The 27851-nt window shown below is 34.2% G+C and overlaps 2 protein-coding genes across 4 annotated transcripts in view; one reads left to right on the plus strand and one right to left on the minus strand.

Moving 5' to 3' along the window:
- The window catches only part of wdr37 (WD repeat domain 37), a 45148-nt gene extending 26029 nt beyond the window's left edge, over window positions 1-19119 (minus strand). The window contains exons 1-7 of one of the 3 annotated variants that reach the window (XM_084398750.1): window positions 18881-19111; window positions 16836-16958; window positions 15430-15607; window positions 10027-10123; window positions 9325-9420; window positions 8714-8778; window positions 3014-3149 (exon numbers count right to left, since the gene is read on the minus strand). In XM_084398750.1, coding sequence (XP_084254876.1) covers window positions 3014-3149; window positions 8714-8778; window positions 9325-9420; window positions 10027-10123; window positions 15430-15567 — 532 coding nt within the window. In that variant the 5' untranslated portion in view covers window positions 15568-15607; window positions 16836-16958; window positions 18881-19111. Of the gene's footprint in view, window positions 1-3013; window positions 3150-8713; window positions 8779-9324; window positions 9421-10026; window positions 10124-15429; window positions 15608-16835; window positions 16959-18817 lie in introns of all 3 variants that reach the window. The other 2 variants (XM_084398752.1, XM_084398751.1) reach the window with 2 other exon arrangements.
- Window positions 19120-19983: 864 nt separating this feature from the next.
- idi1 (isopentenyl-diphosphate delta isomerase 1) lies at window positions 19984-26407 on the plus strand. The gene is made up of 5 exons (XM_084398889.1): window positions 19984-20348; window positions 20817-20989; window positions 21416-21508; window positions 23337-23467; window positions 25527-26407. Exons 1-5 carry the CDS (start codon window positions 20236-20238, stop codon window positions 25842-25844), a joined length of 828 nt encoding a protein of 275 aa, XP_084255015.1. The 5' UTR covers window positions 19984-20235; the 3' UTR covers window positions 25845-26407.
- Window positions 26408-27851: the final 1444 nt, after the last annotated feature.

Raw genomic sequence — 27851 nt, forward strand, 5'->3', positions numbered from 1 at the left:
ATGTCTCAGGTCTGTGAGGCAGGTAGGTTTCGGTTCATTTATGAGACGCGCTCCAGGTTCACGCCGTCGCCTCTGTCCTGATTAAATATTTTCTAGTATATTTACTTTTTATTTATTAAATCCAATTCAATTCGTTGATGAAACATTGATCAAAATTAAGATACAATTAGGTTTTGGTTCATTTATGAGACGCGCTCCAGGTTCACGCGCCGTCGCCTCTGTCCTGATTAAATATTTTCTAGTATATATACTTTTTATTTATTAAATCCAATGCAATTCGTTGATGAAACATTGATCAAAATTAAGATACAATTAATACAAAACGAAATTAAATTTAAAGACAGGCTTTGTGCTTTCTGCTTGAGGTCTCTGTGAAAGTTTTAAAGCAGTTTTTAAGTGCCTAGAGCGCTCACGTCCGTAACATTGTTAATGCAGTCCAGTGCGACTTATGTTTTTTTCCTCCTCATGACACATTTTTGACTGATCGTTTTTTGACTCGTAGATATTTGAATATATTGCTTGATATATGATACCCATTCGAATTTGATTTTTCTCAAAAGTGACAGCGCGTGTGATTTGTGGATTCTGATAAGCGCGAGTGGAGAAACAGGCGTTTATTTATTCATTCTCAGTGTTGAGAAACGTAGCCTTCATGTGTTATTGTGTTAATAATAACTAAAGTAGCCTACCTAATTATGTTACATATTTAGTTTGTATGAAAACTATCGCGTTCGTTACTTATGGATTAAAAAAGTAGGCTACCGGTGCTGCGCGAGCTCTCTCTCACAAACACGGACGCGCGCACATAGAGAGAGAAGATAATTGTAAAATGAAAACGGGCTAAGCAGAAAGCACTATTTTTCATGTGTTATTGTGTTAATAATAACTAAAGTAGCCTACCTAATTATGTTTCATATTTAGTTTGTATGAAAACTATCGCGTTCGTTACTTATGGATTAAAAAAGTAGGCTACCGGTGCTGCGCGAGCTCTCTCTCACAAACACGGACGCGCGCACATAGAGAGAGAAGATAATTGTAAAATGAAAACGGGCTAAGCAGAAAGCACTATTTTTCATGTGTTATTGTGTTAATAATAACTAAAGTAGCCTACCTAATTATGTTTCATATTTAGTTTGTATGAAAACTATCGCGTTCGTTACTTATGGATTAAAAAAGTAGGCTACCGGTGCTGCGCGAGCTCTCTCTCACAAACACGGACGCGCGCACATAGAGAGAGAAGATAATTGTAAAATGAAAACGGGCTAAGCAGAAAGCACTATTTTTCATGTGTTATTGTGTTAATAATAACTAAAGTAGCCTACCTAATTATGTTTCATATTTAGTTTGTATGAAAACTATCGCGTTCGTTAGTTATGGATTAAAAAAGTAGGCTACCGGTGCTGCGCGAGCTCTCTCTCACAAACACGGACGCGCGCACATAGAGAGAGAAGATAATTGTAAAATGAAAACGGGCTAAGTTTAAATTTTGTTCTTGCTTGTTTGTTTTTTTCTGTCAAAATGTCAGAAAGCATTTTGTATTATCCATCCGTGTTTTTAAAATTCGTTAAATGACGGACGTTTTACTGTTAACACAGCCCATATGTCGGATTCGTCTTATAGCCTACTTGTTATTATTTTTAGAATAAGTGATTCGTTATGCTATTATTGGACTCCTGTCTATTCATTGTCAACTGTTTTCTATAAATATGTTTGTATTGGCTAACATTTATTCAGCTGCGTGTCCTGTTTAAAATGTGCAATGTTCAAACGCAAAGACAGTCACAAGAAGCCCTTTTCCCTGTGGTATTTTTTAGAATAATATTTGGATATTGGAATAATAAATGAAGTAGCCTATCTTAATTGTACACATGTTCCTGTTTTTTTTTTTTTTTTTTTTTTTACTGTTTTCTAAGGGTTTCTTAATTTTAGACAAGTTGACCAGCACACATTATATGCAATGCAATGTGTGTATGTGTGACATATTTTGCACACAGGTAAAGGTGCCCAATATCAGTCATTTCTAAAGTAAAAAAAATGTGTTTTGGAAAATAGCTCTTTATTTGATAATCATTAAAATTTGTTTTCTATACAGAGATATCGACATCGGTAAATATCGGTATCGGCCATAACAGCAATATTAATATCGGTTATCGGTATCGGCCACAATTTTCACATCGGTGCATCCCTACTTGAGCTTGATTAATGCATGTCATGACAGAACTTTGCATTATGTTTTTGGTAATTAAAATAGCAATAGAATTACGTATAATTAATAGATGTGACCATAGAGATTTATATGATGGAAAAGATCACTTTTTTGTTAATTTGAAGAATGTTTTTTCTGGAAAAATGGAAGAAATGGGTTGAATATGTATCAGAAAGAAGGTCAGATTTTGCTGCTATACTTAAATAGATGAAGATTAATATATAATGTATATGTTAATAATATATGTTTATGTAATAATTCGCATAAGTCATTTAAGATTATAATAATAAGTCATTTGAGGTTATTAAGGATGGAATCTAACTAGGACACGTTCTCTCTCTGGATGTATAAAGTTTTTTTTTTGCCCTTATTTATTTTGTTTTATTTAACTTTCTCTTTTCTTTTCTTTTTTATTTTTTTTAAAGAGAATTTTTTTTTTAACAAATCTAGAGTACAATTTATATTTAAAACACATTAGGTAATTGTACATATCTGTATTTGTAAAGACACTTTGTGATTGCATTGAGCACTATATGTAAACTGAAATAAACTATATGACTGTACTCAAATGATCAAAATAAACATAAAAAAAGAAAAAAAGAATGAAATATAATTAAATAGAAATAAAATTAACTACAATTATTAATTATTAATTATTAATTCATCATGCCATATTTATTACACAGTTCTTTTTCCACTGTTCACAAATATCCCTGATTTTTTGTCAATCTGGACAGGACAAAAGAAAAAAGTGTTACCTGAATTAGAAAATAATGTGCAAGGTAAGTGTGGCTGTGGCAGTTTTACCTGCTGAAGCTGTGCCTAAAACCAGCGGCGTAACCCGAGTCACGGCCAGGTCCCATATCCCATCCCGGTGTCCCACATACTCCTTAACCAGCTGACACACTGCACGAGATGTGGTGGCTTTGAAACTGGACACAATCTGAGGGACGGAGAGGAGAGTGAGCATTTGATCAAAAGTCTCTCACAAACACACACACACACACACACACAGATCTAACTACAGAGCAACAGTAAGCAGCGCAGAAGCATGGGATATACTCAAACCATACATCACTATAACATCTCTACACGTATAACACACGTCATGTGGTTACAGCTGGATTGTGTGAACACACTGCATTCAGTCATACAGTCTCTCACACAAGATCAAGGTCTATGAAAGGAGAGCGTAGTCAATACTTCTGAAATGGGGAAGTTCAAATTAAAACACCCAAACAAACAAACAAACATAAAATAACAGCCATCAATACTGTTAAAATATATAAAAGCTTACAAAACAAACTAAACTAAATTAATTAAAAATACAAACGAATGAGGAAACAGTTCGTAAATTTAGAAAATCATACATCTAAATATATGGATCATATCTGAAAAGGAAAGAAGCTGAGCTAAAAGAGAGCAAGTTTGTCATTGGCTGCTATGTAGCCAATGCATATAGGATATGTCTATATATAATGCAATGGCAGTAAATGACATTTACAAAATTGCTGAAATTACACAAACAACTATTTTATACAATATTTACTTAAAATTCACTCAAAGATCTTCAATAACAGAAAATGTGGTACAATCGCTGTAACACACAACCTTTCCTGGTGAACTACTTTAATCCACAGATGTGTTTTAGAACTTTAAAAAAAGGGCCCAAATATTGTCCAAAATGAACGAACTGGCCTGGTTGATTCACTACCGTTCAAAACTTTGGGGTCTGCAAGATAACGTGAGATGATTTTATCAGGTTGTTATGCTCGCCAGCATTTTTTTGATCGAAAAACACACAATTTAAAATACTGTTTTCTATTTGAATATATTTAATGTATATGTAAATCAGTGTCACATGATCCTTAAGAAATCATTCTGATATGTGGTGCTAAAAAAAGGCCTTCTTATCAATGTTGAAAACCACTTTTATTTGTGGAAACCGTGATATATTTTCAAGTTGTTGAACAGAAAGCATTTGAAACATTACAAAGGCCTTTACTGTCACTTTCGATTTATTTAAAGGTAGGGTAGGCAGTTTCGGAAAGGCAAGCAACAGCAATCTAGCTTTTAGGCGGCTGCTGTTTTGTTTGTGGCACTCTGTGACTGACGTCTGTCTACAGCTCTGCATAGCCTTACAGAACGCGCTGATGACGTGTGATGTCTGCACGACCACGTCTATTATTCATTGCTATCAGGATGTGAAGAGCTTAAACCAGTATAACAAAAAGAGTTTTTTTTAAATTGCCCACCCTAACTTTACTGCATCCTTGATCGATTAAAAAAATTAATAATTCATACTAACCCCAAACTTTTGAATGGTAGTGTATATCATTATATCACTAAGTAAAATTTTGCAGATCATTTGGTATAGATATTTTAATAGGATCTATACTTGACTTAAATTAATAAAATTGCCCCTTCTGAAAAACATCAAATTAGTTGCACAACTGTAAATTGTAAAATATTGTAACTAATCTCGTAAGTAAAAAGTAATCTTGTCTTGATACCTACAGCGATGACACCAACAAAGTTAGTTTCACATATATTTATAAAAAAATTAAAATAAATGCTGTAATATTTAGGGATGCATGATATATCAGTGACCATTTCATGTCGTACACTATCTTTTTTTTAGCTTTGTTTTACAATGTGAAGCATATCAAATTCTGAAAATTGTAATTACACTTACATTTAACTTAAAAACCTAAGTGTGAATCTCATTTTCTTTTTTCAACAGTAATATGATCCGAGTTAAACAGTTTAGATTATAATACTGGCCAGCGGGTCATAAGATAAAAATCATAAAAGTTGATATCGGCCAACATTTCTATATCAGTGCATCCCTAATAGTTTGTAAAAGGCAATGTTCAGAATAAAGAAGTATTGAGGTACATTGTCCTAACTTTAACAAATGTTTTGGCATCACAGGAAGCAAATGACTTCTATGGTCCTGTTTACACCAGGAATTAAGATGCGTTTTGGTCGATCGGATCACAAGTGGATGACGCTAAATACAGGGGTAAACGGGGTCTAAAACCTTTTGAGCTTGTCCACTTTCGACCACTTCCAGAGGGAGTCGGAAACGCATTCGACCGGATTGCTTTCGTAGTGTAAACGCTCATGTGGTCGAATGCGTTCGAACCGCCACAAAAGACCATTAACTTTTCATCTACTGACCTAATGTGTAAACATTATGGGAAGCGTGGTAGCCAGTCGGGATATAAACTTTGTCGGCTGAAGACCCAAAAAAACGTAAAATGTACCAAGCACAATGTTCTCTCACCATTCCTGATTTCTGTCAGAGCAAAATCAAAAGCTGCTGCTCTGTGCGTTTCTGTCATCTCCGCTCACGTTCATATGTAAATTGTGCAAGCTTATTATTGTAAAAAAGCCCATTCATTTACCCGCCCATAGACCCTCCCCTTGAAGAAATCAGGACAGAAGTGGTTGAAAGTGGACAAAAGAGACGGATTAAAACACCAGGTGTAAACGGGTATGTGTCTCCCTCATCTACTTGTGATCCGATCGACCAAAACGCATCTTAATGCCAGGTGTAAACAGAGCCTATAAAGCAATGGACTGAGGAAAGTATGCAAGCATGTCAATATGCAGCCTAACTACTAATAAGCACTGCTAAGCTCGAAATTTCACTGAAGGTAAGAGCAAACACGGCAAGCACAATGAGCCCTCATCTCAGAAAGGTGAAAATGCTCTTTAATATTAGAAAACAATATGTTATAGTAACTGACCAAGCTCCTCATGTTCAAAGACAATCTTGAAAATCATGAATTATCAAGTACAATATTACTTAAAAGTTACAGGAAACCTGAAGCCTTATTACCCACAAGAGGGCACTTACTCATAACTACATTAGTAATGCATCCATTTGCAATATTATGATTTAATTTTAAAAAAAAAAAAGAAAAAAAAGTCAAAACACCAAAAATATTCCACTGTCTGTTGCTGTCATGTTAAAAAATATTCTCTTAACAATATACTATATAACACAATATGTTGTTTTATGTAAGGCTGTGATGTGTAACTTACAATTTAATAGTTAACAATTACATAGCTAATACAATAAAAAACAAAGCATTTCAATGGAAAAAGTTGAACAAATTTTTTAAAAACAAATATTTTTTAAAGAACACAAGTATTATTCTTCATAATACAATAAACAAGTATGTAATAAAATGTATAGAAAATAAATATTATTGCTACTTGACACTTTTTTTTCTTGTTTTGAGCCTTGTCCATAGATCTCAGCTTCAACATACAGCTGCTTTTTATTGAGTGAATCAAGTTCTAATTGTAACCAATTATTAATATTTACCATTTTCAATCCTTTTTATGGCGTTACAAAAGCAGAACAGAGTAAAAAAATACACTATGCACAGCCTGAAAACAAGAGAGCATTTTCAACACTGACTAAACAAGAAACATCAGCTAATGTTCCCTGTAACGGGGGGGGGGGGGGAGAGCTGTTGGCGTTTTCTCTTCTGCCGTGTCTAGTGTTTTTGAAGAGAAGGGTTTGTGTGAGGGATACCACATTACAGAACTACTCAGCAGGGGGATCAACTTTTTAATGTTATAAAGTGTGAATTTAATTACAGAGTTTATTAAATTGCTGCCAGTTTGTTAGAAGAAAAACGAAAAACGAAAAACGAAACGAGAAAAAAAAGACAAATTGAGCCGTCTAAACTCTTCAAAGCCAGAATACGGTAATATCTTTGTTCGATTTAGCCAGCTGTTATGGTTCTCTCCCAGCCAGCACATCTGGCCCAGGACACCATCAAGATATTTAGCCATGGCAAGTTTTTTTTTTTTTTTTTTGGCTTGTATGCAAAATTCTTATTGGTCAGAACTTTTCTGATTGGCTTTTTTCATCATGAACCAATTCAAGATTTCGATTTGCTCTGGCCAAATGCTTGAATGGGGTAAGATTTGCTGGCAGTTAAGAACATGAACGTCAATCAAAGGTTTCCAAGCCAAGCCAACTATTCAGAACATCCATAAGCGAGATTTCTTGATTTCTCAAGAAATATTTTGATCTTTACAAGACATCGTCTTGACGCGTCGTATAATGCTGAATTAGTGTTAAGAGTTAGCCAGATAAGCACAGGTTGATGGCTTGTTGTTATTGGGTTATGACCCCCAACTGTTGGATAGTTCATGCATTTTGGCACACTGAGGAATTAATTACCCATGAGTCTCCACCCCATAACTCCCAGTTTCCTACATTGAAGTTGCGAGGTCCACCTACTTTCCCCGGGAAAGAATTTGAGCGCTACATCAGTGAAACCGAGAGAAAAGAACAATTGTAATCTGAGGATCAAAACGTTAAAAAGATGATTTTAAATTTGAATCAGCACCATTCAGCTCTATATTCAAGAGTCTACAGGTAAACAAGGTGCTTAGGTCCAATAAGTTGAGAGAAAACATGACATTTGAAAACATGAGCTTTCTAAATGCCTCACTGACTTCATTTCCAACAGCCATTTGGGTAAGATCACAAAATATTAGTGGTGTAAACATTTAAAATAGTGACTACACAGCAAAAAAAATAAAAATTAGATGCTGATAAGCAAAACAGTGTACACTACACACATATACTAGTTAATATTGTGTGAGTGAATTTGATTTAATTATGATTTGGTGTTAAAATATGTGATGAAACATGAAAACAAAAATTCCTAGTCCAATTCAGAATTATTATTAACGGAGTATAATCGGAAAATGTGTCGGAAGTCTGAAAAGTCAAGATTCGTACTTTGGATAATAAAGGAATGTGTAATAAACTGTGTGTTATTGCATATCAGAATAGATCATGAAATTCCATAACTGATGTATTGAACTTTCTATGTCAGATCAAATGCATGACACGTTTTGTACCCCTATACTATTGATAAACTGGTATGTTAACTCCATGAAATATGTAGTTTGTGTACTTGAAAGAAACCAGAATCTTAACAAACAGAGCACAACTCGGCACTACTAAAATGCATTTCAGCACAGAACCACTTCATTCACAATTCAACACAGAGACTAAATATAGACACGTACACAACCACCGAAAACAGCTTCATATATAGAGATGTCACAAATCAATACCAAACCTGAACAGATGTAACGATACCAGTTGTTCAACTGTGTCAGAACACACCAGGTGATGAAATTACTAAATTGTTTTAAGCCATTATGATAGATGCCGTTCAGTTCCTTAATAATTGAAGGAGTGGCAATAATGGAATTTCAACCTTTGCTGTGAAGTTGACAGATTTCACTGGTATTGTGACAACCGTTCAATTCTAAAGTATCTACATATGTTAAGCAGGAAACTCTGTAAGCCGGCTAGAAAGAGCAGAACTTTGCACTGAGACGTTGAGTCTTGTTATAGAGATTAGTGAGGTTCACGGAGAAATATTCTGAGCTCGACCCACAGTAATAATTGTATTCAGAATGTGCGAAATGTGAGCGATAACCCCATAGATACAATCATACCTTGCTCGTGGAGGCCTTGTATGTCGTCTTCAGCTTTTGGGACAGTTGACTTGTGCTGTGACTAGCTGTGCGCAAGAAATTATAAGATTATGAATGAAATATGAAAAAGATGAATTATTTGTTACAATATTAGTTGTTAGTTTGCATTAATGTAGGTCTCTCAGCTCAGTGAGCAGAGTTAAGTTCTTCCACACCAGACAAACTTTAAAAAAAAAAAAAACTATTCTTTATGGACCTCGTTTTTTGTACCAAAACATTGTCAAGCTGCAACAAAAAAGGGCCCAGTTCTACTGTAAATGTTTGTCTACGGAGATTACATGGCGGTATGATTTGATGCTCGTGTTAGTAACGGGTGTAGCTGAAAAAGCCAAACCCCTTCATTAGAAGAGGGTGTCTACAAACATTTGACCATGTAGATCTTTTGATAATTGAATAGCAAAATGGAGTTAAACCATCAGCATATCATGCAAGGACACAAGCTTTAGGCAAATCATTCTCTCTGAACCATCAAAAGACAGCGTTATTATTTATTCAAAAGCTTGTTCAATGATCTGAAATTATGAATGCAGAAGTTAAACAAAAGATGATTGTCAGTTTTGTTTCGCACGTACCTTTTGTTTTCAAGGCTCCTTTGCTCAGATCACCGCCATCGACTGTCTGTCCTTCTCCAGCCAAACGTTCGTTTAGTGATTCAATCTCTCTTCGCACTGCACAAAAACAGAGGTTACGATAATATGAGCGCTGACAATTACAAAACACTGATCTTGTCACATTTACACACAATATAAAGGATAATGTACTTTCAGCTAGTTATTACAACAAAAAAGACTTTCTAGATAAGTAAATAAATGGATGTGAAACATTGATTTGACAAGAAAGTGACCGCAGGATGACACAACAAAGGTCAACTGCAAAAAAAATACTGAGACTAGAATCAAGTATTCCTGAGAGCTGATTGATTGATTGATTGATTGATTGATTGATTGATTGATTGATTGATTGATTGATTGATTGATTGATTGATTGATTGATTGATTGATTGATTGATTGATTGAGAGAGAGAGAGAGAGAGAGAGAGAGAGAGAGAGAGAGAGAGAGAGAGAGAGAGAGAGAGAGAGAGAGAAAATCAATTGTAATACAGATAACAATTAAGGATTCAGATCTTGTAAGTGTGAAAGTCGGTTAGTTAACATCTCAGATAAATGTGTTGCGAATGTGTTGTGACCATAACATTAAGAATAAGTCATGTAAACAGTGTTCAGTCCAGCAAAAAGGATGTTAAATATGATGAAAGCTATTTGGTTAATACTCACATTCCAAGTTTTCAATGTAGAGATTTTCAAACTCCCGTTCAATCTGTCCAAACAGATCTAGTAAGTTGCTCCTTAAGGCCATCGGCAACTTGGAGTCCTAGAAATTGAATCAAATAAACCATATTGCAAATACTCAGAGATTGCATCTTCAAAACACCTTCGAACTGCAGTGACAACTACTGAGAAATGTGTTTCTATGACATCTGCACTGTTCGTTTTACTTGGGTCTGTACATATGCTAAAAAATTTAATTAAACTACTACAACACAGGGAGTGTCGAGGGGATCTTGTTAACAGGATATTTTCTGAAAAAAAGAAGAAGAAAAAAAACAGATCTACAAATAAACTTTACATAAAATGTCTTGCTGGTCTAAAACTTTACATCTAAATATTTGTATATTGTAAATGTAAATCTATTTTGTTGTTTTAAAGGTTTACATAAAAAATATTGCTATTCTTAAAGTTTAGGTTAAAATTGATATAAAGTTTTACATTAACAAGATATTTTACAGTAAACTTCAAGACAATATTTTACTTAAATGTAAAGTTTTAAGACAAGACAGTTTACATAAAAGATCTTGCTGTTCTAAATCCTTACATCTAATTGTTCTAAACGTTCTAAAACTTTACATAAAATAGCATGTTGTTCAAAAACTTTACATTTAAAAGTTAATTTAAAATCTTGAAATTTTAAATGTTTGTTAAATATCTTGTTTAAAAATTGTACATCTAAAAGTTTACGTAAAATATCTATCTGTTCAAAACCTGTAAATTGAAATGTTTAAAATATCTATCTGTTCTGAAACGTTACATCTTAAAGTTAATGTAAAATATATTGCTGTTCTAAATGTTTAAAATTTTATTTTAAACCTTTACATCTAAAAGTTAATGTAAAATATATTGACGTTCTGAAATTTTAAATCTAAAATTGTATCAGATATCTTGCTGTTCTTAATGTTAAACATTCTGTTGTTTTAAAACTTTACATCTATGATTTTAAGTAAAATATATTTCTTTTCTAAATGTTTATGTAATATATTTTGCAGTTTTAAAGGTTTACATAAAAATATTGCCGTTCTAAAAGTTTACGTTAAAATTGATATAAAGTTTTACATTAACAAGATATTTTACAGTAAACTTCAAGACAATATTTTACTTAAATGTAAAGTTTTAAGACAAGACAGTTTACATAAAAGATCTTGCTGTTCTAAATCCTTACATCTAATTGTTCTAAACGGTCTTAGTGTTCTAAAACTTAACATAAAATAGCATGTTGTTCAAAAACTTTACGTCTAAAAGTTAATTTAAAATCTTGAAATTTTAAATGTTTGTTAAATATCTTGTTTAAAAATTGCACATCTAAAAGTTTACGTAAAATATCTATCTGTTCAAAAACTGTAAATTGAAATGTTTAAAATATCGATCTGTTCTGAAACGTTACATCTTAAAGTTAATGTAAAATATATTGCTGTTCTAAATGTTTAAAATTTTATTTTAAACCTTTACATCTAAAAGTTAATGTAAAATATCTTGATGTTCTGAAATTTTAAATCTAAAATTGTATCAAATATCTTGCTGTTCTTAATGTTAAACATCCTGTTGTTTTAAAACTTTACATCTATAATTTTACATAAAATATCTTGCTGTTCTAAATGTACATGTAATATATTTTGCAGTTTTAAAGGTTTACAAAACTATTGCTGTTCTAAAAGTTTACATTAAAATAGATGTAAAGTTTTACATCAACAAGATATTTTAACGTAAACTTCAAGACGATATCAAATATCTTGCAGATCAAAAACTTTACATTTAAAAATGTACTTAAAATAACTTGCTGTTCTGAAACTTTACATCTAAACATTTACGTACAATATTACGGTGTTCTAAAACTTTACATTAAATAACTTGCTGTTCTACAAGCTTTTAAGCCTCAGTACAGATCATGTCTGTCCTCAGTCAAAATGAGTGCATCATTTCTATTTAAAAGAGCCAGGGTTGAGACAGAGAGTAACCAAACATTACTAAGGATGTTCAGACGAAAAAGATCTCTAACGAAATCAGAAAAAAAAAGCAGAAACAATAAAGAGATCTATATTCAATAAATAACTAATCTACCAAAACAACTTACCTCCATTATCAACGATAAGAAGTTCCAAGTAAAGTCTTTCAGCCTGATTAAAGCTACACAAAGAAAAGGAATCCACAAACAAACATTGTTGTTGTGTTTTTTAGACTAGCTATGTCCATATTAACTTCTCCAGGACAACTAGGTGTGCTGTCAAGTTAACACAAGAGTTTAACGGTGAGAACAGTGTAAGCTATGTCAACCGCTCTCCATTATGTCATTACCACATGTACTGAGAGAGAGAGAGAGAGAGAGAGAGAGCGCGCGAGAGAGAGAGCGCGAGAGAGAGAGCGCGAGAGAGAGAGCGCGAGAGAGAGAGAGAGCGCGAGAGAGAGTGAGAGCGCGAGAGAGAGTGAGAGAGTGAGAGAGAGAGAGAGAGAGAGAGAGAGAGAGAGAGAGAGAGAGAGAGAGAGAAAGAAAGAAAGAAAGAAAGAAAGAAAGAGAGAGAAAGAGAGAGAAAGAGAGAGAGAGAGAGAGAGAGAGAGAGAGAGAGAGAGCGAGAGAGAGAGAGAGAGAGAGAGAGAGAGAGAGAGAGAGAGAGAGAGAGAGAGAGAAAAAACAGCAATTAACAAACAACAGCTCAACGTCTATTCTTATAAACCTACTCAATCCTAAACTTGTGGTCACCATAGCAACTGGACATAATGACAGCATTGAGAGGGTGAAAGGCGGTATAGTCTAAATCCAGTGAACGGTTTACAGTAGGGACTGCCAATCAGAAATGACCCCACAGAGGAATAGAGGGAACAATCGAAACCCAGAGTGGGCCGCTCTTTAAAAATGGATGAGACCATAGAAAGTACAAACCATTGATACCCACCAAATGGCATCAGGTCTCAGGTCTGAAATGAGCTTGACTATTCTCAACACATCTGGGCTTGTTGAATAAAACGTATTGCGTTGAGAATAATGTTTAGTATGATTACTAACATTTCAAAGAAATGCTTGGATCATTTTAACATTCCTTTCATAATATGTAGGAAGAGAACTTGATGTAAGTTCTTACACTTTATTTGAATGGGAGAGCTGATGCTTCCTCTAGTGATTTACAAGCTTATCACTGACGTACTCCAGTAATGTTTGCGTTAGAAATGTGCGTCAATAACAGACTGGTTCAGGACAAATGATGTGTGTTATAGGATGTAAATTCCAGGGATACCTTACAGTAGCAAAACAATGACGGAATTAATTATTGACAGAAATACTTAACTCGTGTCATTTGTTCACCAGATCGATGTAACTTGGACTTGGACTCTGACTTCCATCCATCCAAACTGGAAACCCTCTCAATAAAGACACTGATCCGGTGTAATAATTACACTTCCAAACTGTCAAGTTAGTTTTTATTTCTATTTTAATTGCAATCGGACTTTCAATTTAGTTTAGTTCTTGTTATTTCGGTTTTCAGGAGGGATACCAAAAATTAATGCATTAACTGAAATAATTTAAATATTTTTAACTGTTAAAGGTTTAATTTGAGCATTTTTGCTTGTTTTGCAGATGCGTTGTAAATGTTTCCAATGTTTTAATAAACTGCGTATCAAAACCTAGAATACATTTTTTTTATGGCCAATTCCATTTCATTATAATAGCTGGTTTTGAAGTTATTTTGTTTTACTTTTGGATTTTCCCCTTTAGGTTAAGATTATTTATATACACAAAAACATACAAGTTTGGAAACATTACGTTTTTTTATATATTTTTGAAAGACGTCTCTAATGCTTATCAAGGCTGCGTTTATTTGATCAAAAATACAGAAGAAAAAAAAAAACAGTAATATTGTGAAATATTATTACAACTTAAAATAATAGTTTTCTATTTGAATATACTTTAAAAAATAATTTATTCCTGTGATCAAAGCTGAATTTTCAGCATCATTACTCCAGTCTTCAGTGTCACATGTGACATCCAGTCTATCACATGATCCTTTAGAAATCATTCTAATATTCTGATTTGTTATGAGTGTTGGAAACAGTTCTGCTGCCTAATATATTTGATGAATAAAAGGTTAAAAAGAACTGCATTTATTAAAAATAAAAAAAATATTTTCTAATAATATAAATCTTCTTTACTATCACTTTTTTATCAATTTAACACATCCTTGCTGAATAAAAGTATTGATTTATTTCAAAAAAAGAAAGAAAACCAAAACAAAAGTTGTTACAAAAGATTTCTATTTTTAAAACATTTGCTTCTTTTTTTCTTTTTTCTTTTTTACTTTTTATTCATCAAAGTATCCAAAAAAAGTATCACAGGTTATGAAAACATATTAAGCAGCAGAACTGTTTCCAACTTTGATAATGAATCATCATATTAGAATGATTTCTAAAGGATCATGTGATAGACTGGAGTAATGATCCTGAAAATTCAGCTTTGCATCACAGAAATAAATGATAATTTAAACTTTAAATTTTAAAGTATAATAAATTGAAAACCAATTATTTTAAATTGTAATAATATATCACAATATTAAAAAATTTTCTGTATTTTTGATCAAATAAATGCATGCTTGATGAGCAGAAGAAACTTCTTTCAAAAACATTAAAAATAGTAATGTTTCCAAAACTTTTGACCTGTACTGTATATATATATATATATATATATATATATATATATATATATATATATATATATATATATATATATATATATATATATATATGTGTGTGTGTGTGTGTGTATATATATGTGTATATAAATAATCTTAACCTAAGGGGAAAATATGTATGTGTGTGTATGTGTGTGTATATATATATATATATATATATATATATATATATATATATATATATATATATATATATATACACACACATACAGTATATATATATATATATATATATATATACACACACATACATACATACATACATACATACATACATGCATACAGTATATATATATACACACACACATACATACATACATACATACATACATACAGTATATATATATATATATATATATGCAATCAACATTGGCTTCCTGGGGACTGAACATGTCTAACATTCTATAATCTAAAACAATAGAAAAATTATTCAAACACAACATGACACGTGTTTATATGGATGCTTACATATCCCAGCTGTCTTGGTGTTTAAAAAAAAAAAATTCATAAACAATGTCACAGAACTGGCTTTGTGTCATTCTTGCCTGTACACCCGACGACGAACACACGCTCACACAACACAGTATCCTCTCTAGTGTTCGTAACCACAAACTTCTATACATGATCACACAAGTTCACACTGAAGAAACGAAGAGAAAGAACGGCCCACCTGTCCCTCCAGCATGTCTCTCTGCATGCCTGGTCTGTCCTGCTCGGTGCTGTTGGTCCTCCTAATGGAGAGGCTGTGCGACTTGCGCTTCTGTTTGACTTGACGGGCGGCTGCGCTGTTTCCACTTTCAACAGGCATCACTCCTCAGTGACGTCTTCTACACACTTCCTACCTGAAACTGAGCAAACACACAGCAGGGTTTGCCCCGTCCTGCAGACATCGAGGAGTATAACGTGCCCTTTGTTGGATACTATGCAAGTATACACTATTCCTGGATGTCGTATGTAAATATCAAGTTAAATATTGAGGGAGGAAACGTAAAGTAAGTCTTGGTTGAAGACATATTGAGGAAAGTCTACTGTGGGTGTAGGTTGATTTAATATTAGCAAAGCAAACATCATAAAAGTGAAGAGTTCAAATGAAGCCGCTGTAAAACTGATGCCTGGAGAGAGCAGGGGAACGCGAGTTGAAATGTCAAGATGAAGCTCATTAAAACTATCAAAAACACATCTGAGACATATTTCACCCAACAATCTAAAGAAAGTAAAATGAAAGTATATGCTGCATAAAAAAGGAAGCTTAAATTTTAGTCATTTAACACAAATTTTACAGTTATTTATCTTTTTTTTTTAATTAAGGGCAATGCTCTCATTCTAAGTAACACTGTAATGTGAATGTTAATGTTAATATTAAAGGTATAGCGGAGGATTTTTTACTTCCGGGTGGATCACCTATACTATTGGTCCTCCTAATTGTCAATCATTCTGGTGAATCAATCAAACTTATTCAAAAAGTGGAGAGGGCGGGTCTTATCTAAAATTCGGAAAGATCCTCCACTATACCTTTAATATTTTCTGTGAATAATATTTTAATGTAAAGTAGTATGACTGTTTGGCCAAAGTTATTTTCATTAGCAATTTTCTTTACTATGACGAGAAAGTGTTTTTGCATTACAGCAGTATTGGAATTTTTCCTTTACCGTATTTAAATTTACAATTTTTATATTACATTATAAAAAAAAAAAAAAAAAAAAAAAACATATTTTTGCAATACAGTAATCATAATTAAAGAAGAAATTAGCTTAATAATCATGAAAATATAACAATAACGTAACGGGGGGGGGGGGGGGGGGCAAATATGATCTGGACATTCCTTTTGAAAACCCATTATATTTATGTTTTTAGATGAAGTGTGAAGACAAATATGTGAAGTGAGTTCATGAAGTGTTAAATAAAAAAAATCATGATCAAAAAAAGCATGCAGGACATTATGATCCACAATAACAAACAACAGAAAGTGTTAATGTCAGCCTAAGCATCTTAAAATGTATGAATAATAATATATGAGAACATATTGCTAAATAAAGGGCATGCAAAAAACAAAACAAAACAAAAAATTACAAATACCAGGCATGGAGAGCAGTGAATGATAAACAAAGCAGACACATCCTCAGACGACTGCTCAAAGTGATGAAGAAGAAGACCTCAACAGGGGGGGGCCCGGGGCCCGGGGCCACACTCACTCCAGCGCTGAACACAAAACAACACAGCTATCGGTTCACAAACATGACAGTGAAGGAAGGGGAAGCTGCAGGCATGGAGTGACAGCATTCGCACAACCTAAAATAACTGTGTGGACGGATGGAGCAGGTAAAACAGACGGGTTAGTGGGTTTGAAGAAGTTTAAACGACTCATACGTAATACATGCATGAAGTAAACACCGGCAGCATCAAGCTCAGTGTGCCCTGTCCCGTCTGAAATGATGATTTCTACAAAGCCCCTCCTTCCGAAAACACCAGAGTGCTCTGATTGGCCAGCTGACCCAGAGCAATAGGAATTATTAGCATAGGCTTCAGTCCCGTTCACACCAAGAACAAGAACTATATTAGCGTCTTCACCAGCAGACAATATCATGTTGATTCTCTAAGCACACTGCAGTTTGGTCATATGCTGCTTTATAGGGGTGGTAATAATGCCCTTTTTCAAGATGTAGCCTAAAATAAGAGTGTGTATGTGAAGTTTTAGCTCAAAATACCCCACAGATATTTTTATATAGCATGTTAAAGTTGTCACTTTTTGAAGGTGAGCAAAAACGCACCATTTTGTGTCTGTCCCTTTAAATGCAAATGAGCTGCTGCTCCCAGCACAGGGGGCGGAGCTTCAAGAGCTTGCACTCACACAGACATGCACTGAAAATTTACTAAAACTTTTAGCCTTTTATGTTCTGATGTGTAATCTTCTAGTCATTGATTTGCATATTCTGTCTTGATGATCTATAATTCGTGTTCAGGGGGCAGGGTTTATGTAAATTCTATGGTTGGTGATGTCACTAACCCTGGAGGAATGTGGTGTAGTCTCTGCCAGCCGTTTGTTGTAGTGCTTAAAAAAGCGATTCCTGTAAAAGAAAATATCTCCCTTTGCTTTGAACATCGTAACTTTGCAGATGTTGTTTATGCTCAAATACATAAATAGACATCATTTTTGCACAAGTATTGTCCAATCTTGTGACTATACTTTTGAAACAGTGAGGTTTTGTTCACTTTCATTGTACAGTAAAAGCCTCACTGTAACAGATTGCAGTAATAGATGTTTTTCTTTCTTTTTTTATCAACATCAATCCACAAAACTTGTCCACTTTTTACAAGTACTGGACTGGAATATTATTGTAATGATTTACAAATCATTGCCATACTATGTGCCTCACATGACCGTGTAAACCATGGTAATGTCATGGTATATTGTCCAAAAATAGCGATATGGTCCTACCTTGATATTTCTCCTCACCTTTTGTAAGTGTTTCACGATATACAACTTCCTCTCAGATAATTTATGGAATCATATGACTGTCTATGTTTACATATAAAGGAAATTTACACCATTTAGAAAAAAATAAATAATAATAATTAACATGTACTGCGTTATATTAAACTGAGAAGGGTCATAGCACCTACATATCGTTGTCCTACTGTTAGTTTAACTGCTTATATTGTTCACATTTGTAAGTGGCTTTGGATAAAAGCGTCTGCTAAATGAAAAAATGTAAATGTACATGTTTAATACTAACGGACATAGAAAATGTGGAAAACGTCATTTAAAATACTATTGTTTTGGTACAGAAAAAAAAAACGTAGTTCGGATTCAAATATCTTCCCCTGAATAAGTCTGGTGTTTTGAAAACACAATTATCAAAAATGCATAAATGCCCTACGCACGATTTGATCATAAACACACACACACACACACACACACACCAGTCTGACGCAAGGTCAGCTGGCCTGCTCGGTTAAAACACCACTAACACAGTCAAACATGATGCCTGTTATCAGCCATGAGCCAGTGCTGTGATGCCTCTGTGACAGAAGCTGTGTGTTGATAAAGTGTAATTCACCTGATTATCAGCTAATCTTCCATTGCGACAAACACTAGCGCCTCTGCCCTCGTTAACACTCACATTAATGACCGCTTCAGATGATCTGCGCGCGTTTGTCATTCGCTGACGGTGGGCTGGTGTGTGTTTGAATCCTCCAGCATGATCCAGACGAACACACACTGATGATCCTGTCAAAAAAATCTCCGGGATTTTCGCACTTTGATGTTATTTTTTTTATCAAACCCGACACTGTCAGCAGACTGTGAAGCAAGAGGAAATGACAACAGATCTGACGGGCGACCAACCGGAAGCAAAACTTCAAAATAAAAGCGTCAACTTTATTCATAACAAAAAAAAAAATGATCTTCTACTACACTAAATTATTAACCATGTTATTAACGCACGGCAATCTCTCCACAAATACACATACTTAGACATCTATATTTGTAAACAAATTATAATGATTCAATTATAATGAATAATTCATTTGTATGATATTTCACATTGACAACAGATGGAAAAAATGCATATTATAAATTATATTGTATTATGATAATAGTATAGTTGTTTATGACTGTATTTTTTTTTAAAAACATTGTTCTATATTTCCAGTGTAACTGTTAAACGTTATATAACTCCAACATATGGAATATTATGTCAACATTTCATATAGGAATTTCAACATTTCATTTCATTGCGGAGATTCCCCCTTTCATGTAAAGCGCTTTGAGTACCTTGAAAAGCGCTATATAAATGTAACGAATTATATATATATATATATATATATATATAGTCATATTATATATATGAAATACATTTTATTTATTATATACGTTTTTTATTTAATATTAACATTAAATTATTAAAATGATTTTAATTAACAATAATTAATAATACTCTTGAAAATGGTGTCTTAAAATGTGTGTTGATATTTCCAGTATACCTGTTAAACTTTAAATTATTGTATTTCATTTTATGTCCAAAACTATTTATTCCGTTTCGTTTAATGTAATATAACTTCATTTTTTGCTGCTTCTTTTTTTTTTTTGCTTTGCTTTTCCAGCCGTCAATCAAACCCGGAAGAGATCCTAGACCAATCCGAGACCAAAGAGATATACACCAATCCGAAGACGGCTTCATTCACAACAACCAATCAAACTCTTTGGCATAAAGCCTCATTTATGGGCGGGGAATAATAACCGGTGTCAGTGTGATCGTCAGAGTTGAGCAGTGATCGGTTCCTTTAGCATTGTTTGTGTGTTTTATGTGTGATCCGCGCTTTATGAAGATCATTCGAGCCTTATCACTTCAGTAGTGTGAGTGTGTGAAGCGTTGCATTACTGTAGAGTCGTAGAGCAGACGTATATATGTCGTGTGGTGTGATGGCGTGTTTGCAGTGTGCTGGACTGTGATTGGTCAGTGTCGTGTGCGCGCTCATGGTGCGGTGGTTGTGGGCGGCGCGCAGATCAGCTGCTCTGCTCGCGAGACACAATAATAAACCCGCTTCAGGAGCAGAAACTCTTCATTCAGCTCATCATCATCATCACAGGTGAGTGCAGGCTACACGAACACTAGCATATCATTATACTATTCGTTTATGAGCTGCTGATCTTACAGGGCCTAAATAAAATGTCCTTTAAATTGCGAACTTTTAGCTCACTGTTAAACACGTTTTGTTCTTTTTTTGTCTATTGCTTTTGTAGCAATTATTGTAACAATTTTATTTTAAGTATAATTTTGTTATTGTTGGATATGTTTACTTACTTTAATATGTATTATTCAGTTTTATCTGATATACTGTTAATTATGTAATACTTTTTAAGTGTTATGAGTTTCAGTTTTTATTTATTTAGTACTTTTTTATTTAGGTTGCTACCTAATTTTATTATTTAGTAATTAAAAAATTAAATATATGTATTAATATGTTCTATATGATGATATTACTTAACCATAATGATTGTTTGTTTGTGTGTGTGTGTGTGTGTGTGTGTGTGTGTGTGTGTGTGTGTGTGTGCAGTCAGGTCAGGCGGCTCAGTTCACCTGTAAGGATGCCGGAGATTAACATGGATAATCTGGATGAGAAGCAGGTGCAGTTGCTGGCAGAGATGTGCATCCTGATCGACGACAACGACAGGAAGATTGGAGCCGACAGCAAGAAAAACTGCCATCTCAACTCAAACATTGATAAAGGTAATGAATGTCACGGCCCCAAAACGTGTTTCTAAACTTCAGACACACTTTAAAAACTATATTACTTTCTGATAGATTCTGACAAGTGCTTTTGCATCATTTGTGTGTCACCTGCTTTAATATTTTGTCATCTAATGTAACTAAATGTATACATTTTTTGAGCATGACTAGTGTCTGAATTGTTTTGGGGCCACTTTTTGTGTCATATATTCAAATCAAATAAAGCAAGAAATGTCTTTGAATCTGTCTTATGATTTAAATTTTAAGTGATTCCTTCATTAAAGGTCGGGTGTAAGATATGTATTACACACACTATATTAGATAGTCTGTGTTGTGGATAAAATCACGTTTGGCAGGTTGTAAAAGTGATCTTATGCAAGCTGACTCCACAACTACTAACTTTTGTTTAAATATTATTACTGACAGGATTGTTGCATCGAGCGTTCAGTGTTTTCCTGTTTAACAGTGAGGAAAAGCTTCTCCTTCAGCAGAGATCCAACGCCAAAATCACTTTTCCAGGTGCGTGTCAGTGTTATTTTAATATTATTTATATGTTATTATGGTATGATGAATAGGGGTGTAACGATACCTTAATTTCACGATTCGATACATATCACGATACTGAACTCACGATACGATATTATTGCGATACTCCAAGACATATAATAAAAGGTTAAGAAAAAATGTACTGTTGATTAAATGCTAAATTTGATAAAACATTCTAGGTGTAAATGAATAGGCTTGGACAGTGGTGACACCAGAATAAATATATTCATGATTCTGAACCTAATAATACAGAATTATTTTAGACGAATATGCTTGCACTCTGTCTCTGGCTAGATATATTTAAAATAATGTAGGCCACTTTTTACTGGTAACATAAGACTTATAACATAAGCATTATCAGGACCCACTAATATTCCCCCATTATTATACATTATATTCAACATAATATAGTAGTTTAATGTAGTACTGACTCTGAAAACTTCTCACAGGGTAATTTTGATTTTGGGTGAACTATCCACGATACATTGACATATTGTTGCATTTTTGAATTGCGATATATTGTGACACGATATATTGTTACACCCCTAATGATGATATGTTATCTAGGTCAAAACCTAGAAGACTGAGGGGCCGTTTACACGACTTACAGTGCTATGCATAAGTTTAGACACCCATGCTAAAGTTGACTAAAAAGAGGAATAAAAAATCATCTTTTGGAAACTGAACTTAATGCCTTAATTAAAAAAATTAGGAAAAATCCAACCTTTAAGGACACCAATTTTCTTTGTGAATGAATAATGCATCGTAAATAAATAAATGTTCTTCCTTAAAATACAGGGTGCATAAGTTTGGACACCCCTATGTTAAATTCCCATAGAGGCAGGCAGATTTTTATTTTTAAGTATTTTTTTTTTTTTTTTTTTTGGATACTATGCATCCTGATAAAGTTCCCTTGGCCTTTGGAATTAAAATAGCCCCACATCATCACATAGCATTCACCATACCTAGAGATTGGCATGGTTTTATTTCAGTTAGCCTAATAGCTAGTTTGATTTGCATTGAGAGATGATCTTATGGAAAGTACTCCATGCCAATCTCTAGGTATGGTGAAGGCTATTTGATGATGTGGGGCTATTTTAATTCCAAAGGCCAAGGGAACTTTATCAGGATGCATAGTATCCTAAAAAAAAAAATAAAAAAATACTTAAAAATAAAAATCTGCCTGCCTCTATGGGAATTTAACATAGGGGTGTCCAAACTTATGCACCCTGTATTTTAAGGAAGAACATTTATTTATTTACGATACATTATTCATTCACAAAGAAAATTGGTGTCCTTAAAGGTTGGATTTTTCCTAATTTTTTAAATTAAGGCATTAATTTCAATTTCCAAAAGATGATTTTTTATTCCTCTTTTTAGTCAACTTTAGCATGGGTGTCTAAACTTATGCATAGCACTGTATGTGTTTTGGCCGTTCATTTATACAACAATGGCGTTTTGGGGCCTGAAAATGATACCGTTATCGTCTCTGTGTGAACTTTAGTAATAAAATAAAAGTATTTTATTTCAGCTACAACATTTCTCTTTTTCATTTACTTTCAAATTGATGTACTAAAGTAACTTTTAAAAAATGATTAAAAACTATATAGACATATTAAAACATACAAAAATGACAAAACCACACAACAAAATCTCTATAATTTTAACTAAATTTTTTTTTTATTAAAATGGAAAGTAAAAATAAAAACATTCCAAATATTACCAAAAACTATAATAGTATCTCAATGATAAAATACCACTGGCCTATAATAGCTTTAGTTTGATTGATCTGCTTGTCCAGGCTGTTTCACCAACACTTGCTGTAGTCACCCGCTACACACTGCCAGTGAACTGGAGGAGCAGGACGCCATCGGGGTCCGCCGCGCCGCACAGAGACGCCTCCAGGCTGAGCTCGGCATTCCCATGGTTCAGGTACTGAGACCCAAAAACACATAATGTTCAACAGCATTATTTATGGATTGCAAACAGCGGCTTGTACAGACAGGGCCTAAAATTAACACTCGCCAAAATGCGAGTAAAAATCGCGTTGTTGAGTTTATGAAACGTGTGTGAGTTACTAGTTGGCAGATAATATTTGTATTAACTCTATCGATGAAATGTTGCAAGAACATGAACAAATGTGAACGACTCTTGGGACAGAAAGTTTAAGCCTTGCCAATTGAAAATTTCAAGTGCAGGAACTCAGTTCATTACTCACTCAACTCAACCTGTTGCCGTCTGTGTCCTTAATGTTAATCAAACAACAAAAGACAAAGAAAAATCTCTCACTGCCCATGACTGAATAACTTTTGTAACTTTAATAAGGATTAATCTACTTGTACGTCTAATTTATACAGTTAAAGGGATATTTCACCGCTGGTAATATGATTGTGTATGTAAATTGGGTCATTTATGTAGTCAAAATGTGAAATTACTTTAGGAGTTGGAGCCTTCTAGACTGAGAAAAGCCAGAAAATTTATTTTTGGCTCATGTGGATGAAAGACAACAACTCCCAGAATGCACTTGCTTCGCTGCCCTACGAGGCCACTCCCAAGCCACGCCTCCCGGTTACAGAGGGCAGTATCAGAAGAAATGATACGACTAGGCTACTAGTCGACTCGAAACTGAAAAGACGCCATTTTATGGTGAGATCCCCCTATGGGCGGGTTGAAGACATGCGGGACGAGCTCCTCCTACTGGCTGGAGTCTCTCGCCTCTGGACAAAAGAGCCTCTGATGAGCTAAATGACGATTTTTGCGTCATCGGAGGTTTTTTTCCCCAGACACACAATACAGAAATCTCTGGTCTCAGGGGGACATGAGGGAGGGAAGGTCATTACAAAATACTACCGGGTTTCCACTGATACAAAGCTTAATGCTAATCGTTGAAGTAGCCCTTTAAGACTATGAAGTGTTACATTTCTGTTCCTGATCATTTTCACTGGCATCTAAAAATTTGGTTTCATAACTGCCTGTTTTTTCAAAAAAGTTTCATGTCTGGTAAAAAAAAAATCTTTATGGCTGGTCAATTTTCTTAAGGCGAGACACTACAGGTGAATAGGGTAAACTTTCTAACTAGCAGATATCACCATGACACTTTCCCAGTTGATTACCTACATTAAGATGAGAAAAAATGTATTACAAGTTTTCTGTAATTTAATGTTTAAATATGCAAATTAGGCTGTATCTAATTAAATATGCACTAATTTGCATACATTTTAAAAAACAAAATCTGAGTATTGAATAAAGCCAGGTTAAAAATTATTTTTTCATTGTGTTCACATATTAGATGGGTAAAAAATTACAGAGGGATTTATGGATATCTACTTTTGTTATCCTGTAAATCAGAAAATACTGTCAATAGCCTTAAAATGATTTTCGCCATGTTTTTTGGAATAAAATGTTATATAAATCAGGCTATGAATAATATATTTACAAATCCTTCTGTAAATGTCTTCATAATATAACTAGGTACAAGACTGGAGAGTTTGGTGTATATCGGTGCTACTGAAGTGGAGATTTCGGACTTGGAGAATGAGAGAAAAGTCATTTTGAGAAAACAGGCTTTAAAGATTTATCATCAGCCAATGAGATTGCGCATTCAGCCCTTTTACTTTCACGATTGGTTGCTGATAAAAAGGAAATTACCATATTTGGATCCGACAGCATTGTACAGGAGAGAGAGAGCTTTCCAGTGGTGTGTGTGATGACGGAGCAGACAGAGATCGCGGAGCAGCGGGATGATTTACAACACCAGCTTTTGTTGAATTTATGAGAAATCTACAGACGCAAACAGACAAAGTGTAATAAAATAAAGACCTAAATGTGTATTTCGGGCTTTTTTTCACCACAAGTCTAAAAGAAGACATGCTATTGAAGACAAATATCTAAAAATCCCAAAATTGACCAGTAAAAACTGTTAGTTTTTGCCTGCAATGTTAAGTTACTGGCCAAAAAGTGAGTTTTAGGCCCTGTGTTCTTGTTATCTCAGGTGCCTCCAGAAGAGATGACCTACCTGACCCGCATCCAGTACAAAGCCCAGTCAGACGGCGTTTGGGGCGAGCACGAGATCGACTACATCCTCTTCATGCAGAAAGATGTGGATCTGAATCCAGACCCCAATGAGATCCAGAGCCACTGCTACGTGTCCAAAGAGGAGCTGAAGGAGATCCTGGAGAAAGCCAAGAGGAAAGAGCTGGAGATCACGCCCTGGTTCAGTCTCATCGCTGAAACCTTCCTCTTCAAGTGGTGGGACAACCTCCATAACCTCAAACAGTTCATCGACCACGACAGGATCCACCGCATGTGAGCACACATGGACGCTTAAACGGTTAATAGGCCACACGTCACACTGATAAACACTGGACACTGATGAAGGGCCTGTCTTGTTCGAAAGCCTTTGTTTGTAAATGTTTGCACTTTTATTTAGCATTAAAGTTCTAGATTACAACTTTAATCCTCTTACATACTGAGCATTTGCTGTCTTTCTATCAGAGGATTTAAGGATTGCTAACAAACACTTTGTCCATTTGTGTAAAGTGCCTAGTTTCATATCAGAGACTTTGCTTTTGAAGAGAATGTTTTGTGTAGATAAAACTATCAGGGCTCATGAAGAGGTTTACAATTATGTAAAGTCATGTTTAGAGAAGGAAAATAAAATTTTGGTTTCTCATAGTCTCATTTATTTCCGCTCATTCATTACAGCATTTTTAGAAAATAAATATGGAAAAATATGGTCTGTCTATCCGTTCATTCATCTCTTATATTTTCCTCTCATAATAACTTATAAAGCAAATATAACATATTTATCAAATATATAAAATGTAATGTTTTTGAAAAATCTTTTATGCTCAGTATGAATATTTAATTTTTAAATACACTAAAAACAGAACAATTTTAAAATTTAAATTTACAGTTTTTTACTTTAATATATTTAAATTTTCATCATTACTCCAGTTTTCAGTGTCACATGATCCTTCAGAAATCCTTAAAATATGCTAATTTGCTGCTCAAGAAAAAACGTATCAATGTTGTAAACAGTTGAGCTGCTGACCCCAAAACTTTGATAGTGATTTTTCAGTAGTGTATTCATAAATACATTTATTTTAAAAGTATTTTATACATTATACTAATATATAATTAAAGCTACACTGTAGCTTTTGGCCCTCTAGTGGTTAAAAAACAAAGCTGCATGCATTTTGCAGAAGAACATTGTTTTGGTTGTGCTTCTGCTCTGTGTGACTGCAGATGAATATGATCTTACTACTCATAAATCATTCACTACTAGAGATAAAACCAGTTTAGATGGAGAGGATCTCAAGCTGACTTGCTGAAGACGTTACTGTAGCTTTACACATTAATAGACACGGTACTTCCTTTAAAATAAATTCCAGCACAGCACTACAACCTCAATGAAATGAGCTTTATAGAGCTCATTTGAGTGTTATAGAGCTACATATGGCAATTTATCTGTTCAATAAAACACCTTACTCTCCTGTCGAGTAATAAAAACACCATCATCTCTGTCACTTTTACATTTCAAATCCCTCAGTTCTCGCCATCTCTGAAAAGCTAAGCTAATGTTGATTCTTGTTTTATGACGAGCTCTGCCGCGTTCTCTTTCTCCAGCGGACTCTCCTCTGTTCAGCGTTTGTTTTAAACGGGTGATTCTCTGGAGGTTGGAGATTTATCGGCTCCATGTCAACTTTTCTCACTCGATGTGACAACTAACCTCTGCTACTCTCACACCAGACACGTGCCATTTACTCATTTACTAAAAGTAAAAGCACAGCTCATTAACGTCCATAAAAAACAAGTTACTTCTCAAAGTGTATTATTAGTAGTCAAATTGAACTTAAATCAATATATCTAAGTATCAATGGTAACACTGGATTCTTCTAGCAAACAGCATAAATCATTTTTTACATTTACATTTATTCATTTAGCTGACGCTTTTATCCAAAGCGACTTACAATTGCTATATATGTCAGAGGTCGCACGCCTCTGGAGCAACTAGGGGTTAAGTGTCTTGCTCAGGGACACATTGGTGTCTCACAGTGGATTCGAACCCGGGTCTCTCACACCAAAGGCATGTGTCTTATCCATTGCGCCACACCATTTTTTATAGAGTTCATACTTGATTTTATCCAGCAGATGACAGCAAACCCCCAAAAAAAGAGGCATGTAAACATCACCACAGAAGCAAGGGAACAGACTGTACAAAACCATCATAGAGCAAGAATATTATAAGAAACAACTGGGCATTTCAGTTTCCTTTTATGGTCCTGTTTCATCTTATATTTAAGTATTTGAGTGT

The sequence above is a fragment of the Rutilus rutilus genome, assembly GCF_951802725.1.
Source record: "Rutilus rutilus genome assembly, chromosome: 24".
Lineage (NCBI taxonomy): Eukaryota > Metazoa > Chordata > Actinopteri > Cypriniformes > Leuciscidae > Rutilus > Rutilus rutilus.

Bases quoted from the DNA above. Each gene is read 5' to 3' on its own strand.
- idi1 (XM_084398889.1), top strand. From the start codon at position 20,236: ATGGTGCGGTGGTTGTGGGCGGCGCGCAGATCAGCTGCTCTGCTCGCG. The intron at 21,509-23,336 runs GTGCGTGTCAGT...CTGCTTGTCCAG, and splicing joins CGCCAAAATCACTTTTCCAG to GCTGTTTCACCAACACTTGC. The intron at 23,468-25,526 runs GTACTGAGACCC...TTGTTATCTCAG, and splicing joins TCGGCATTCCCATGGTTCAG to GTGCCTCCAGAAGAGATGAC.